This window comes from Protopterus annectens, chromosome 7.part0, assembly GCF_019279795.1.
Source record: "Protopterus annectens isolate FY-2018-M chromosome 7.part0, PAN1.0, whole genome shotgun sequence".
Classification (NCBI taxonomy): domain Eukaryota; kingdom Metazoa; phylum Chordata; order Ceratodontiformes; family Protopteridae; genus Protopterus; species Protopterus annectens.
In genome coordinates, this window is record NC_056739.1 from 402,634,547 (window position 1) to 402,653,296 (window position 18,750).

The window sequence follows — 18,750 nt, forward strand, 5'->3', positions numbered from 1 at the left end:
TGCTCTTGGGTATAACCACACTCAAAAGGTTCTCTATTTACTGTTGTTTTGTTTAACTTTCCCTCCCAAACAACATTTGCTTCCTTTCTACCACGTTAATGGATTTCACATATCATTTCCCCCCCTCATTTCATTAATTTGAAATATATATTTTTTACATGTGCAGTTCTTTTCTATGTTGTGGTTTCTTTTCTAGTATGATTCTTAGTGCCACATTTCTTTCATGTTTTGTTCTACAGAAAATGCTTTCCAAGTATGTAGAAAGCAATTTCTCCTCATCTTCTCTTCCTGTCACTCATGTAGGTCCTATATTCTGGTACATCTGTATATCAGCTACTGTTCACTGCATATGAAACCTCCTGTTCCATCCTCTGCCGTGTAGAGCTCATTTCCATCAATTATCTACTGACTATAAGTACATAATAAAAACATACCTCCTTACTCCCTTGTCCATTCTACTGATTAATTTCCCTTAGAAACAGACAGAAGTGATAACCTCTGTGGCAATGCATATACCCATGTCCTTCCCACTGTGTTGTTTCTTTGGGACATCTTTGCACCCATGTCCCATATGTACCACAGCCCATATGGTGTTCTAACTGCACACAGCATCATTCATTCTAACCAAGTATCTTATTCTCTTGAAAATCCCTGCTTTTCACATAACACAGCATTTCACCATGAACTAGACATTATTGCAAATTCCCATTTTCTCTTAACCAAAACACCTATTTCACAAAGATTGCTTGTTTAGACAGACTACCAAATTACAAATTACAACTTCTTGTTTTCCTTCTCTGGATTTAACGAATCTCCTCACATATTTCTTGTATTGCGATTTATGTTTTCATTATGTGTCATTACAGCCTTTTGATCTGTTATCGTCTCTGATGAATGAACATTGACTGTACTGCAATATTTTATTTTTATTTTATTTTTTTTTTATTTTACATTTGTTGACCGGGCTAGTCTGGCTGGTTACATGTCCATTTTCAGCAGAGGCCCGAGGAGAAAAGCTCCACTATATACTAGTAAATAACATTAAAACAGCCCAGTAAGAGACAAAATTATATGTATTTAAGGAACTATTTCAATATAGCATCGTAACAGTACAGAAGCACTTTAACAAAAGTAAAAATTACAGTGAGGATCCCTAATCCCATATTCTTTGCAGAAGCAGGAATAGTAAAAGAGAAAAAGAGGAAAAAATAATAACACAAGATTCTATACAATATTTACAGTGTTAACAATTGTGATAAACATTTTGTGCCAGGGCACTAGTTTTAAGAAACAGATTTGCAAAGCAGGGAGGAACATATAGGTTTAAATAAAAGGTGAGATGACAGGTTGCAGTAATATATCTAGTGTAAGGAGAAAGTGACTTTATAGGAAAAGCAGTATTCAAGTGGAAGCTAGGTAAGTTACAGGGGGGGGTAGTACTCGTGAGAGAGACAAGTAGAAGAGTAATGGAGAGAACTATAAAGAAAGTTGGATGCAGAGGTCAGTCTGGATTAGAGCAAGGGCATAGCCAGTGAGATTTGAAATAGTTCCTTAGTTGTTTCTTGAAAAGTTGTGATGAGCCTAAAGTAGTCAATTCTATGGGAAGTTTATTCCAGTAAGAGCCAACCACATTTGTGAACAAAGAGTCACCAGCTTTATTGTGTGATTTGAGAGTGGCTACTAGCAGTTTGTTAGCTGAGCGAAGGGAAGTAAGATTCCTGTAAGGAGCAACAAGGTTGTTAAGTATGGATGTATTAGTAGGGTAATGGAGAATTTTATAGGTGATAACTAATTGATGTAGGAGAATAAGATTTTGAAGTTCAAGCCAGTCAAGCTTTTTGAGATTAACACAATGATGGGTACGAAATGGGGAACTTGTGGCAAACCTGGCAATGCTGTGGTAGGCTGTGGCAAGTTTCAGAAGGTTAGATTTTGAAAGGTTGATAAAAGATGGGGAGGCATACAATAATGTAGAGATGAGATGAGTTTGGGCTAGAGACACCCTGGTGGTTGCTGTAAGAAAGGGCTTAAGTCTATAGAGGGCTCCTATCTTTTCATTAACAGTTTTGATGGTTAGGTCAATATGGGAATCAAAGTTTAGTTGATTATCTATTGTAAAACCTAGTAGTTTAGTGGAACAATCAGGTGAAATGATAGTGCCATTGTCAGACATAATAGAAAAGGAGAGAGGGGCAGATTTAAGGGTTGGAGAGAAAAGTAATAATTTGTTTTTTTGGGGGGATTAAGGAATAGACAGATATGTTGGAACCAGTTTTCTGCTGCCATAAAGATTTTTTGGGTGGAAGAGTGAAGTTCAGCTGGAGATACAGCAGAACAGATGAAAGTTGAATCATCTGCATACTGAATACATGTGGATGTTGGGAGTGAAGAAGACAGGTTATTTATAAATATGGAGGAGAAAAGGGGGTCTAAGATAGATCCTTGGAGGACCCCTATAGTGACTGGGAGCTGAGAGGATAATTGGCTGTCTCAAAGGACTGCCAGTTTTCTATCTTTCAAATATGAGTCAAACCAGTGCAATGCCAGAGAGTCAAGTGCAAGAGATTTTAAAGTGTCAAGCAGAAGTTTATGGTTCACCATATCAAAGGCTTTAGAGAGGTCAAGAAATAAAACAGAGGAGACTAGGTTCTTATTGCGATTTTTGTTGATAGTGTCTGTGAAGGAGAGAAGAGCAGTGGAAGTGCTATGGAAAAGTCTAAAACCATGTTGGGAGTCAGCAAGAAGGCTATTATGTAAAAGATGATTTAAAAGTTGATGGTGTATACAACGTTCCATAATTTTAGCTAGTGGTGATAGTAAGGCTATAGGATGGAAATTAGACAGTTCATTAGTGTTTCCTCCTTTATGCAGTGGAATGATATGGGAGACGTTCCAGAGGGAAGGAATAGTAGAATCAGTTATTGTTCTGTTTATTAAGCTGGAGACTGGGTAAGCTAGTTCTGCTGCTGCTAGCTGGAGATATTCAACTGGTAGTTGGTCGGCAGAAGGAGTGCATGGTTTAAGTTTTGAAAGTAACTTACGTATATAGATTGTGGAGACTGTACCAAATTTTAGAGTGGAGGTGTTGTTATGAGGAGAGGTCTTTTGAAGGGAAGTGGGGGGAACCATGGTTTTTGCTAGAGAGGTGACTGTTTCAGAGAAGAAGTTGTTGAACGTATTGGCTATTATATTGGGAGGGGTCTGGGCTAAGTTAGATGGAGTAGGTGCTTTTGTATTCCCTGGATGTAGTAGTTTATTGATTCCTGACCAGAATTTTTTGGGGTTATGATTTTGATTTTGTTGATACTGGAGGTAAAATGTTTTTTTATCAAGAAGGATCAGTTTTTTTGTAGCATTTCTAAGGTGTTTGAAGTTTTGATGGTCTGTTTGGTTTTTAGTAGTTCTCCATTTTGTCCATAGTTTGTTTCTTAATAGCATTGTTTGCTTGGTTTCTTTAGAAAGCCAAGGAGCAGCTTTGGATCCTATTCTAATTAAGCGAGAGGGGGCATGATGCTCAAGTATTTGGAGGAATGTGTTGTTGAAAAGTGTAACTGCCTCATCAAGTGGGAGGTGTTTAAGAGCTGACCAGTTACATTCTTTGAGTTCATTAAGGAAAATAGGAAGGTTAAAGTTTTTTTTATTACGTATAGTATGATAGCTAGCCTGTTTGTGATTGTTATTTTTTTGTTTAGTGATATAGGTGAGAAGGTGGTCGCTGATATTGTCAGGGAGTATTCCAGTTTTATATGAGATGGGATTATTGTTGACCAATATCCAGTCCAAGATGGCTTGTTTATTGGTAGATTTGTGAATCCTAGTTGGGAAGTTTATGGTTTGTTGAAAGTTAAAGAGGTTGAGGTGATAGGTGGGTTTGGGGGATATGCAGGAGTTCCAATCAATATTAAAGTCTCCTAAGATTATGGTTTCTTGAGGAAAGGTAGAGGAGAGCCAGCTAAGGATGTTTTCAAGTGTATTTAAGTTGTTGCCAGGAGGGATATAGGAACATATTATATAAATGGCTTTGCTTTTATTTACTTGGAATTTGCTGCAGAGTATTTCAGCATTGGTGGGGGATGGAGGCAGGGAGTCAATTGAGGCCACCTGCAGGTCAGATTTATAAAGTAAAGCAACTCCCCCACCCTTTTTGTTTAGACGATCTAGCCTTAAAATTCTGTAGCCAGGAGGAGTAATTTCATTGTCTTTGGTACCTGGTTTAAGCCAGTGATCCATTGAATATGCAAAGAGAAACTACAGATCTCATATTGGAAATAGATTCTATGTTTTCTATTTTTTTATTTGCAATGAGCAGTCATTGTGTAGTACTTTTCAGTTACTGTTATGGTTTGATCTATATTTTTAAGACATATTTCTGAATTATGCTCAGAAAATCTAAACGTATAACATTTGCAACAGATAACCGAAATTATCAGGAAGGATAAAAAAATGTCAGTACTGTATGAACTGAAGTGATGGTTGTAGTCCTTCTAGCTAGATTTAATCAACAACAAAACACAGAAGGAAAACAATCAAATGTATGTCCTGCAAACATGTAAGTGTGCATCCAAATGGTAACTGACTTTTTCAGGCAAAGCTAGCCAAGCTTAGAGGGAAGCTTTAGTACACTACCTCAAATTTTGCTTGAGTTTTCTGTTTCATCTTTTGGAAAGTTTAAAGTCAGCATTCTGCCAGTTTTTTTTTTTTCACAAAATAAACATAAACACATTTTGTATTGCAGTTTTGAAAGATCATGCCTGTCATTCAAAACTGACAAAACAACACAATCCGACTGTTAGGACTTTAAATTCCAGGATATGCTGTCGTGATAAGAGGACTAATTTTAATGTTCATGGTAGGCTTTTACAGAATGTGTAAATAGTCAATATAAAAGCACATGTAACGTAGAAAAAATAATTTGCTTCTTGAAAGAATAAGGACCGTATCTGTGATCCACTGAATAGAAGTACAAACAGGGGGACATACACTGAATTAATAACTAAATAGGATAGGTTATTTTGAGCACAAATAGGGAAATTGGCTAGGCTTATAGTGCCCAACAAGGGCAGCTAGCCTACTGCTTACTATGAATCTATGAACCTATAAATCTAAGACCTCAATATGTGAGAGTTCTCACTTTTGATAGAGAGAACCAGAAATATCAAACTGAAATCACATCTGGGAGGAGTTATAAAAGTAAAGATTCTCTAAGGCCAACATTTCAAATTCTAATAAATTGTAAAGCCAACAAACTTTGAATTTTGCTGTACTTTCAGATAAAAGTATATCGGTTCTTAACCAATGTTTTCATATTATATCTATTTTGGTATAATTATTTAAACTGTATTTTTGTATTACTTTTAAAAGACTGTAAAATTATTGTTCTTCAAATCTTTTGTAATACTTTGGGGCTTTTCTCCCCAGTTCTCCTGAAAATGGACTTTCCTGGTAATCAAATGTCAGTAAATAAAAATAAATAAGAGAAGGAATTACCAGTTTTGCTAAAATATAATCAGTACTTCTAAACATGTTGCTAGGGGCATACCTACAGAGAAACCGCTTATTCAAAATACTGCAAGAGTGATCCATATGAAGAACATCAGCTTATTCCTCACATGAGGTAAACATCTGGGGAACTGAAAACATGCAGGTTTCAGAAACTCCTGTTTTCCTCAAATTTATGGAGACAGAATATCTAATCACATAAGGAGAAACCTAAGAACATTCAGATATAACAATAAGCTGTAAACTACTGAAAAGCAATAGATAGCTGGTAGAGAGACCTATCCATAGAACTTTGTGCTGCACACCATGTGTTTGAAATAATTTGTTTTATTTACAGCTTAAAACCAGTGGATTGACTGTAAAAGTAAATTACTTTGTACACTCCAGTTTTAAAAACCTGAGCTACTTTTTATGACTAGTAATATAACACCAACTGCTTGATCCTGTGACCATCACAGTGAAGTAAACTTACTACGTCATCATTTTTTAACATTGTTTAAAAATCTGCAGTGGCAATTGTAATATTCATTTTCTAGTCAGTTGCATTTACATAAAATACATTATTATTTTCAGACAAAATACTCTTTTTACATTAAGCAAAAAATTTTGTCTCAGAGAAGCTCACTTTAAGGAGTATTATTTCTTGGAATGTTTCTTTTGCTAAGTGTCCTGAAATAAAAGTCAAACAGTTTTACAGCTGAGATGTTGTGCTTTTACAGATTACTGCATGTAGTAGCATCATTCTGTGGAAAAATCATGGATTTATAGTGAGCTGGAAGAGTCAACATTGTACTATTATTAAGCACCCTTCAAGGGTCAATAATTGAAGAACTCGGTTCTTCCCAGTAACATAAGTATAAACCATTCTGTAACAAAAAATCAGCAATCCTCATTTGCAAGCTCATTTATAAACTCGTATTGTGTGTGTTCTTCTTAAGGCATGAAGTATATACTACAACAGTATGGTACATAAGATGTATTACTGTACAAACTGTACAAGGTAAACTGCTACGATGTATTACTGTACAAACTGTACAAGGTAAACTGCTACGATGTATTACTGTACAAACTGTACAAGGTAAACTGCTACGATGTATTACTATACAAACTGTACAAGGTAAACTGCTACGATGTATTACTGTACAAAAAGTACAAGGTAAACTGCTACGATGTATTACTGTACAAACTGTACAAGGTAAACTGCTACGATGTATTACTATACAAACTGTACAAGGTAAACTGCTACGATGTATTACTATACAAACTGTACAAGGTAAACTGCTACGATGTATTACTATACAAACTGTACAAGGTAAACTGCTACGATGTATTACTATACAAACTGTACAAGGTAAACTGCTACGATGTATTACTATACAAACTGTACAAGGTAAACTGCTACGATGTATTACTGTACAAACTGTACAAGGTAAACTGCTACGATGTATTACTATACAAACTGTACAAGGTAAACTGCTATTTTCAACACTGTCTATCTGAGTTTGTGTTTTGTGATGTGAACTGGACTTTCACTGGAGTTGCATGGTTTTCATTTGTTTTGTGTATTACAAATATCGCCAGTCTTGTGGCAAAACATATATGTGCTGTCAGAATGATGAACATGGCATGTTTTATATATTTCTTTTCTTTTCCATATTTGATTTTTAACTAATGGAAAAGATCTGAGTGGCAGAACCAAGTGTATTAAGCTGTTCTCAAAACTAAAAAGAAAAGCTCTAAATGGTGAGCTGTTTCCAAATCCAAAGTTGCAATACCATATAGTCACTGGAGACCAGCACAGATAAAAGTGAATGCTAGTTACTATACTCTAAAAATGAAAGTAGGGCAGACATTCTGAGTGGGGAAAATAGCCAGGCTTTTAACCCCCCCCCAAAAAAAACAAAACAAAACAGAAAGCCAAAAGGCACCTTACTCAAGAGAAAAAAAAAAGTTTTTTTTCCATTTCTGCCATGCAGAATTCTTTTCACAAACAAACCTGCTCAAAGCTTGGGACCATTTTATAAAAATATCTTAGTGGCTATACTGGCACGCATATTCATAATGAGGAAAACTAGAGATGTGTTGCTGGAAGGGGTGTCCATGCTCCAAGAATAATTCATTATTCCATCACAGATATACATGCAGCCTTGGAAAGGTATTGAGTGAAGTGTGGGGGCTAGTGGGGTAAGAAGGTAAATGACATGTCAGGAGTCTAAGTATCTGCATTTTTCTCTGATATCTGAAACTTGCCTTAAGACTTATACCTTGCAAAAAGTGTAATCACCCCGCTAAGGTAACATTCCACTTGTCTTATTTTGCAATACTTTAAAAATATTCAAACCAGCCAGATTCTTTAGAGTACAGGGATTAAGCCTTGACTATGACCCAGATGACTGAATTCAAACAGTGACTATGGCATTTAATGAGCTAGGCAGGACAAGGGGTGTGAGCAACATTTGTCTGTTTGAGTATCCACTGAGGGGGTTGTCCTTCTGTAAGCCATGCATATATGTATGTAGAGGAGATGCTGGTAGCATATGGTTCAAACAGACACTGTACTACATGGTGTTTTGATGTACAGATGTATTGAGACTGATCTTGATGTAATGGAACAAGTGGAGCATTAGGCATTGTCACTCTGAGGTTAAAAAAATAAATAAATCCCCAAATCAGTAAACCTATAGTAGTACAAACCTGACAACAGCCCAGATGACCAGGGAACATTTACCAGAGTAAGTGCTGGAAGAGCCATCTGGGGTGGCAGAAGAATGACAGACTCAGATTCGTCACTTCTGTCAGGATGGAAGGGGATTAATGCCCAGGAATATAAGCAGAGACTGAGATATGTTACTTCTGTCAGGATGGAAGGGGGTTAATGCCCAAGAATATAAGCAGAGACTGAGATTTGTCACTTCTGTCAGGATGGAAGGGGGTTAATGCCCAGGAATATAAGCAGAAACTGAGATTTGTCACTTCTGTCAGGATGGAAGGGGGTTAATGCCCAGGAATATATGCAGAGACTGAGATTTGTCACTTCTGTCAGGATGGAAGGGGGTTAATGCCCAGGAATATAAGCAGAAACTGAGATTTGTCACTTCTGTCAGGATGGAAGGGGGTTAATGCCCAGGAATATATGCAGAGACTGAGATTTGTCACTTCTCTCAGAATGAAAGGGGGGATGTATGCCCAGGAATGTGAGCTCATTTCTGGCTCCTAATCAGGGACTGGAGACAGTGTAGATGTTTTCCCTCAAAGGGGTTAAGTTGTCCAGCAGACTTATGCCACAGTAGAAGCAAGTGATACTCCCATCCAATGCCCACTGCATGCCCAAATGCAGAACGTGTATGCACAGAGAAAAATCCCATTCTTATTGCGGCGCATGCTACCATTCTGCAAGTGCTTACCTCTTAACCCAGGAGAAATAAATGGGCTGTGGGGCTCTTTTCCCTGGGGAATGAATGAGTCAGTAAGGTGGCTGGGAGATAAGTATGATAACCAGAAGGGGGTCAGAGCAAATAAACATCCATCTCATTTCAGCTGAGAATAAATGTGGTTTCTCTTGACTTCTCTCACACCCAAACAGCAGTATTCATATCAAACACTGGTTGTGCTTTTTCTACAGAATTGTACACTATTTTTGTGCAAACAACAGTGTTGTCAGGTTTTTCTTCTGATGCTTTGAACTTTCCACTTTTATTATGAACACCATGGGAATTTCCCTGAAAAGGAAAATAAAACTTTTTCTTTTTCTTATTTAACTTTTTATGTCTTTTGTATATTTCATTGCTTTGGTCTTCTGTAGGTAACCAGCCTGGCTTTTCCTTAAGAAGTTTATCTTTGTCTGGTCTAACACTGCGTAAAAGCTTTTTAAATATATTGGTGGTGAGAGAAAACTTCTTGTGGAAATCTGGAGACCTTCTGATTGCTGATTGATCATATGAATCACATTTTTTTTCTGGTTCAGGTAAATCAAGCCAATTTTCCACCAGATCTGCAAAGATATTATCTCCTAAAATAAGAGGTTGGCGATTTCTGCTCTGGGACATTAGGGAGCATGTCCAGTCACGTGAATCATCATTTTCATAGTCACAGTATCCTGAGTTATTGCTAGAAAAGGTGTGGTAAGTACTGTCCTCCCGATACTGTTTGCTATAGCTTGAATTTAGTGACCATTCAGGTTCCAATAAATTGTATTGGGCTGCTGTGCAACTACAGCAAGAGTTCAGAGAACCATTTCTGGCCAGAATTTCACATGTGGATTCACACTTGTGTTCTGGTGTGCTAGCTGATGCAATACATTTTGTAAAATTAGGAGACCCAGAATGCTTCACAGGGCTTATAGATGTGAATGATTCTGCGGAATCAAGTGTGCGTTCCATTTGCATGGTGGACTCCTCTCCAGTGCTCAAGCTCTCACCGCCATTTAACCATCGCTGATGCTGGCTAACTGCTAGAGTGTGACATGGATCTCCAGAGAGCCTTAGCTGTTCCAGTGCTGTCTGAACCTGAAGAAGCTTCAATTCCTGTAGTGCACCCATCATGCAATTCATTTGGTCATGTAAGCCATCGCCAGCTTCCTTCATGGATACCTGAAAAGAAAAAGGTATTGTAAACTAAGGGAGTGACAAGAGGACTTACATAGCTCATTTGTTCAGGTATAAAAGTAATAAATGTAGAATGGATTTTAATGTTAAACAACTTACACATAGCTACAAAGCACACTGCCACAGTTTATGAAATAGAAAGCTAATTGCATAATTTCATTCATGTTTTGCATTTAAGAAGTTTGATTTGACATGTAGTAGTCTTTACAAAAATGCACTGCATGCAACGGAACAATTATGCCCTTTCTTCCAGTAGCAAGGAGCATTATATTTTGGGTGAGCTACTTTTATTGCAGTAGGTATGGCAGCCTTTAGTAGCTCTGTAGCATTGTATCTAGCATGCTTTATCACTCAACCTTCAGTAACTCTGTAAGCATGTCACAATTTACTTCCATTTTATTGAATTTTTTTTTCAGATGTGTTGTTTCTGCATTCTATTTTTTCATGTTGGTTCAAAGAATTTAAGCAGAATATTGTATTAGAAACAGTTGTTCAACAGAGCATATGCACTGCACATTATCTAAAAGCACTCCAGGAACAGCTGTAGCTGCAACTGATGAATAGGCAAAAATATATGCCTTAAGGAAAAAGTGGTCTCACATTCTGATGCGCCTAAGAAAACAGTGCTTACAAACACCTGATATCCTTGTTTCATTAGTAGCAATGAGCTGAGATTGACAACAAAAATATCTGAAGTTAATTTACAGATATCATAAATTTAATAAAATAAAGAAAAAATTCAAATCAGACAAAAGTGTAAAAAGACATGTACATACATACAAGTCCCTAATCAGATATCTATGTGATCTACTCGTCTGACCTTTTAACACGTATATTTTTTGCTCCCACGTATGTATCTTCTAAATTTTTGAAGTTAGTCACTGTTGAATCCTCTTTCATTTCTTTTACCATTTTATTCCACATCTGAACCTCCCTCTCTATGAAATTTGTTTTGTTACTAATGAAAGTTATGTGGAGCCTTTAATTTGCTTTACCAAATTATAAAAGTCCAACTTAAACATAAATTTTCTAAATGTGTGTTGTGTCTCTAAGTGTACATGTGCCTGTGCATATGTGTCTAAACATACACACACCTTGAATTTCTTAGTAAAACGTGTTAGCGTTTCAACTCTTTATATATTTCAGTGGCTTTTAATTATAAAAAGGGCTGCATATTCCCTTTTTGAAGTACTGACTGAAGCTAAATAAGGAACATAACACTGTTGCAGATCTGTACATTTCCACCTACTCAGAAACTGCCATGTTGTCAACGATTAGTTACATAAATGCACCAAAAACGCTGGTAATCTGCTGTGCATTTTAAGTGTCTACTGAAATGGTGCTGACTCCAAGGTCCTATCCTTGCACCAGTTTTCTACTTTCATTAGTGCCTGTTCATGACTTAACAGTTTCACTATATGCCAAAGCCTTCCTGCTTCATGAGTGCTTTATTGCACATTGCATTTTTTGTATCAGAGAAAAAAAATCAGAAATACTCAGCGCATCAAAAAGAGTGAAATTCTTATCTAAAGGTACAGCAGCACAAGCTGTACTGCATGAATTCTGTAAATCGTGTTGTTCTGTTATTTAGTGATTCAGTCATTCACATTTCATGTAGAAGAGTCTGCACGACTATGAATCACTGCTCAGCTGGGATGACTGAACAACAGCTCACTTTAGCCACCTACCAGGCTGTGCCATTATTTGGTGCAGGCACCTAGCACACCATACAGTCAAACACACACCCATGCACAAACATGCACACTCAAAGTGAGACATCCACCAACTATCTCCCTCACATGCGCACACAGATAAAACACTCTTTATATACTGTAGTTACTCCAGCTGCTGCCAGACAGGTGTAGGTTAATTTCAGCAGAGCCACTGCAGATTGTGAATGTACTTTAATCAGCCCTCTCTGTCCAATAGCAGAGACCACATGCAGAAACACGGCCATGCACCCTGCATGAATACTTAGACTCCCATGTGGTGTAAGTAACATGTCCTATGCAGACCACCTTAAATCTCTATCACTGTATTCTGTCTCCTACATGCCATTGAGTGTAGATCTATGCCTGGTATACAAGAAATTGTTGGACCTCAACCTAATGGACCTCCTCCATATCCACAAAACAAACATCACCAGAATTACCTGTTCTAAAGTCTTACTGCCTGTGATATGAATAGGATCTTCTGGAGAGACAGGTATGTATCCCAAAGACTATCCCTTCCCTGGAACAGGCTTGCTATCCATGTGAAGCAGGCATTCTCCTACACCCAGTTCAATTGGAACTTGGACAATTGGATGGGGGCAGGAAATTCATCTCTGGTTTGGCACTTATGTCTCTAATGGACATAGGCAACCTGTAAATAGATCATCTCCCAGGCTTCTGCTTGTAAATGTTTCATCTCTTAAGCTCCTGCTTAAGCTTTCCAAGGACACCAGAACTTGTCAGAGATTTCTGATGTATGACTCGACTTAAAAAGGCCCCAGTGGTCATTAGCCTAGTACATACCTATGAACCCACGCGAACACACGCACACACACACACACACACACACACACACACACACACACACACACGCACACACACACACACACACACACACACACACACACACACACACACACACACACACACACACACACACACACACACACATACGCACACACACGCGCACACACACACACACACACACACACACACTCTTAATGCTACAATAAATGACAGTGATGTTCATCGTTTTTGCCTTTGTTGCAGGTGAGTGAATAGACCCATGGGAGAAGAACAAAAAAGAATTCACCAAAAGCAATGTTGATTACAAATATGTAATTGACATGGTTTTCAGAAGGAGAGACACCTTCCTTCTCCCAATATCGGGGCTTTTTCCTCTACATCCTTGAGATTAGTATAATCTGCATCAAGGTACTGTACTTTGGGATAAAGATAAACCCTGAATGCAGTTTTCTCATTGAAAAAAGTAATTTTAAGTGAAGTACACATTTTTGACCAACTGGCCATCTTACGTCTGATAAATACTAAGCAGTCACTTATTCTAAAGCAGTGCACTTTCTTATTCTATTCAGTCCACAATATGTATCTCCAAATGCTTTTCCTTTCCACGGACATTTGCATATTAAACACCCACAAACCTCTAAGCTAAGAATATAACATTTCTGTCACTTAGCTCATACAGAAGCTGTAAAATACACTTTTACAATGCAGATTATTCCTGTAGAAAGCTGGTATTAATCCAACGACAAGGGCATACAGGCTTTTGTACTGTATTTCTGCAATGTAATAAGTAACTGAAGAGTTAATCTTTTATTCTGTACTAGTCCTTGAAAGTAATTATTCAAGCTTTTCTGACCAAAAAAAATTGCAGCAGTGATCTACAGTTTTATGTATCCATGTATTTTGACTTTTTTATCAATTTATTTACTGGCCTCTTCTTAAAGATCTGTACTACGTGCCTTGGTGAACCCAATCTCATAATACGTCTGTGTAACAGTTTGCACAGAAAACAGATTCCATTAAAAATGTACAGCAAAAGAATTGATGTTATTTTAGCCTGAGATAATGCAGTTGTTATAGCCCTGTACAACTGTAGCTTTTTTAATTGCCTTTGCTACTTTAATGGGGTACTACATTTGGTGGTTTGGAAACATGAATTTCAAGCTTGTCTTAAGATATCATTGGCTATAGAAAAATCAAATCCCTTCTAGGCAAATCTTTTTAATCAAGCTGTGTTGAGTGACAGTATTCTCGCAGTAACGTTAGTTATTTAAAATGAGTACATAAAGGAAAGCAATAGACTTCACCTCGTTAATTCAGTTATCTCAATTACGATGTGTAACAACACCGCAATGTATGTGATATCTGGTGGGAACCTTTTTGAGATAACTAATTCAGCAAATGTATTTTATTAGTTCCTGGCTTGACTAAAGAAACATTGCTGTGCAGTAATACCTCTGTCATAACTATGTTTTATGATGAAGACTTTATTTCTTTAAAATGAATACACTGTTAAAACACTTAAGATACTAAAAAAATCATTCATCTATAGCTTAATGATAAAATATTTCCCCCCTATTAAAAAGTGGTTAAAAGAAAGGCTGTACAGATTGTTAGATTTCATTCGAAACAAATCCTTACCTCCCAATTACGTTTTTGAAACGAAAGACCTTACTTTGAAATTGTAGAATTTACCTTACTCTGATATTTATCAGATCCTAAGAGTCAGGACCCCTGCAGAAACCACAGAGCACTGTCAGGTATGTATGTTTGTTTGTTTGTTTAATTTAACTGTGGAGGCTGCCCACTAAAGTGTGCTAGCCTGTGTAACAAATTTATCACTGTTTCTGCATTTTCTGTGTGTTTCTACCAAAAAAACCCCAAAAAAACAAAAAAATAATCCTTGTTTTCCCGCCTCTCCTCGACTAGTTTAGACCAGTTTACAGGCATTGCTGTATTCTGGGCTGTGGTGTAGTTCCTGTGTTGTCCATTACCTTACTTGGATAGAAGGAAGTTTCTTTGCTCACCAGTGGGAGTGGGGAGCCTTGAGCAGCCTACCTGTCCCTGTAGGAAGTGACCTCAGCACAAGAAGCTGTAGTAATTGGTTGTTTTGGACCATTTCTAGCTCTTTTGTAGTTCACTGTTTAAAATCCGCGTTTGCATGACTTTGCGCGATTGTGTGCATAGCGCAGTGCCGGTTAAACTTTTTCTGGCTCCGCCAAGTCTGCTCTTCAAATTTTCCCTTAAGGAAGCTCTACTCTTAGTATAACCAGACTACTCACTATATTATAAGCCTAGCACTTGATCTCAATACTTCTCTTCTAAGTAAGCACTCTCGTACTAAGTAAAGCACTACATCCACTTACCACCCCTGTGAATATCCACTTCCCTTAAAGGTACAGCACTCCCTTATACTGTTCTAGCATGTCGAGTGGTAGATTACTGGCGTCGTCTCCAATTCAGCTGGTCAATCTGGGTATCTTGAGACAATGCTACAATTGTCTCGTACACAGACAACCCTCTCCTCCTCCCAACAAACACAAATACATGTGAGAGATGCAACTATATAGCCAAACTGGAGGCTGAACTCTCTCAACTCAGGGCTGGCATGACCAGACAGGAGGAGATAGCAACCACACACACAACAATCCCAGTCCCACATAGACCTACCACAACTGCAAACCAAACACATAAAAACACAAAGACATACTCTGAGGCTCTAATAAAAAACTTACCAAAACAACAGAGGCTCCCAAAGCAGACATCCAAAAATCCACCACCTCAAAACAAAACACATGCAACACATACTTCAATAAATCAATGTGTCAACCAATCACAGCCCTTAAGGCCAAACACCTTGCCTGATACACTAGTAATAGGTGACTCTATAGTCAGACACACTGATGTCCCGCTGACCAGGCTGAACAAGGAGAAGGTGACTGTGAGCTGTCTATCAGGAGCTAGGATCCGCCACATAACACACGCACTCAAGTCACTCCAAAGCAAGTACAAATATGACTCCATCATTGTCCATGCTGGTGTAAATGACCTGAGACGTACCTCCCTGGACTACATGAAAAGAGACATAGAGGAGCTCTCCGATTATGTAGCCCAGGCTGGTATGACCCTGACCCTGAGCAGCATCTTGCCCTCACCAAGAATGATACCACAATACAAAGACAAGATGATCAGCTTTAACAATTGGCTCAAGTACTGGTGTCATTCTAAGGGGATCCAATGTCTGTCTGCCTGGGATGACATGTTGGACAAGCCATGCTGCTTCGCAAGGGATGGCTTACACCTGTCACCACTGGGCTTCCGGATATTGGCTAAGGCTCTTGCCACCCCCATAGTGCCTTTTTTAGGCAAGGCTCAAAAGACAAACCCACCTCCTTAGAAAACAAAAATGGAAAAAACTAAGGGTAATGCTGCTCAAAGCCAGAAGTCTAAATCTCAAGATGCAGACACTTGATGCACTCCTCAGCATGGAGAACATTGACGTCTGTGCAGTAACTGAAACCTGGTTCAAGGCTCCTGAAAGCACCCCAGCACTACCAGGCTATACCTCATATCATGCTTTTCGGCCCTAAAACCCGGGCCGAACCACAAAGGGAGGGGGAGTGTCCATATTCATCAAGGACACCCACACCTCCAGGTTAGTAGCAACACATGAAGCATCAGAGACCATACAGGTGCAACTAACCATAGGCAAAACTGCTATACAACTGGTAGCATGTTACAGACCACCCTCCCAATCTCAAGAACCCCACTCAGCCTTCCTGAAGACATTGGAGGATATGAATGTATCACAAAATATCATCATACTGGGAGACTTCAACTACCCAAACATAGATTGGGTACATTATTCTAGCCCTAATACCCTAGCCCAAAGGTTCCTGGAATTCATAAATTCAAATGCACTGGACCAACTAGTCACCTCTCCCACTAGGGGAGATAATATACTAGACATGATCATCACAAACATGGGGACAAAATGCTCCACACCGGAAGTATACCCCTCACTAGTGAGATCTGACCACAAACTAATCACCCTGGATATACATATCCCACCTCCACCCCCAGCACAAAAGACCACAGTGAAAAACTTCTCAAAAGCAGACTTCACTCTTCTTAAGACTGAGGTGGTATCCTGTAAGCCCACTGTGCCATTAGATACCACATCCCACAATGCCGAATCCTTCACAAATGCTTTCTATGGACATCTCCAAGAATGCATGGATCATGCAATCCCAAACAAATCCAAGTCCCTCACTACCAAAGGTAAGCGTCCTGTCTGGTGGACCTCAGCCATAAATAAATTGTATAACAAAAGAAGGAAGCTACTGCACGTCAGAGCAAAATCCCATGAAGGGAAGACATCTCTGATCAACATTAGCAGAAAACTACGTTCTCTCATAAAAACATCCAAGGCCAACTTTGAGAGAAAAATCGCTAAGGACACTAAAGATAACCACAAAGCCTTCTTCAGCTATGTTAGAAACCTGGGCGGAAACCCTCAGATATGCTCAGAGTTGGTTCAAAACAACAAAAAATACACTGAACCCATAGATATTGCCAACATTCTGACTGACAGGTTCAGTGCAAATTTCTCCCCTCCTTCACCCCCAAAAGAAGAAATACTTATCCCAGCTGAATGTAATCTCCCTGTCATCTCAGATGTCCAAGTGAGAACCGCCCTAAACAAAGCAAAAAACATAGCATCAATGGGACCTGACGGTATCCCGGGTTGCGTGTTATGTGAACTACAAGAGGAGCTAAACCCACACATAAAAATGCTATTTAACCTTAGCCTTACTTTGGGATATGTACCTGAACACTGGCGTACAGCAACAGTGGTCCCACACCACAAGGGGAATGCCTCTACAGACCCTGGAAACTACCACCCCATAAGCTTAACCAGCCTGGTCTGCAAAGCTATGGAAAGAATCATTATGGAACTCATAAACAGAGACATAGGGGACCTACAGACACTTGACCCCACCCAGTTCGGCTTTGTAAAGGGCAGATCCTGCCTTTTAAACCTGGTTGACTTTTTTGAAACAGTCACTAGAGCCATTGATAAGGGCAAAGCAGTCCATACAGCATATCTGGACTTGGCTAAGGCCTTCAACACAATACCCCACTCAGGCATCATAGATAAGCTCAACAGCTTAAAAGTAAACCCTTATGTCACTAGATGGGTTGCAAACTGGCTAAAGGACAGAACCCATAAAGTTAAAATCGCTGGAGCAATGTCAGACTCAAAGCCAGTCACAAGTGGTGTCCCACAGGGATCTGTCCTGGGACCCCTCTAGTTCGGCATTTATTTCTCAGATGTTAAAGCAAACATGGGAGGGCTGTGGCTGACAAAGTTCGCAGATGACTGCAAACTAGGCGCCATAGTCGATACACCAGCAGACACACACATCCTACAAAAAGGCCTCACAGAAACGGACAACTGGTGTCGGAGTCACGGCCTTAAACTAAATGCCAAAAAATGTATAGTCATCCCCTTTGGGAAAAACAAAGTACCCACAAATTATCACATAGACAGCAATCCACTGAGTATGGAAAAAGTAATCAGAGACCTAGGGACCCAAGTCGACAGCGACCTCTCATTTGACACCCATGTTGCCAAAGTGGTTAAAAAAACATTCTACCTTGCACACCTCATCATGAAGGGATTCATATCCAGATCCAAGGATGTCATTGTACCCCTATATTCCTCCCTCATCAGACCCATGATTGAGTACAATGCCCCATTTGGTATGTACCTCACCCGGCATTTGCAACAGCTGGACAGACCACAAAAGTACCTCACCAAGAGGATCAAGGGTCTCCAACATATGTCTTATTCTGCCAGACTAAAGAAACTTCAGCTCTATTCAGTAGCATACCACCTGCTCAGAGATGATCTCTGCCTGACGTACAAGGCCATGTCCAATCAGGATCTGATGGACATGCTCCACCTCAAAAAATCCAAATTTATCAGGACCACGAGAGCTAAAGACTTAAACCTCGGCACAAGTATGAATAGGACATGCTGGAGGGATATATTCATAACCCAGATGCTTCCCATGCTTTGGAACAAGATCCCAGTTCGTATTAGGCAGAGCCCCTCACTGACTCTC

The 18,750-nt window shown here is 39.0% G+C and overlaps 1 protein-coding gene across 1 annotated transcript in view; it reads right to left on the reverse strand.

The window, feature by feature from the left end:
• Positions 1-5,810: 5,810 nt before the first annotated feature.
• INKA2 (inka box actin regulator 2) overlaps positions 5,811-18,750 on the reverse strand; it is a 230,625-nt gene continuing 217,685 nt past the window's right edge. Inside the window, exon 2 of the mRNA XM_044076990.1 lies at positions 5,811-10,088. Coding sequence (XP_043932925.1) covers positions 9,069-10,088 — 1,020 coding nt within the window. The 3' untranslated portion in view covers positions 5,811-9,068. The remainder of the gene's footprint in view (positions 10,089-18,750) is intronic.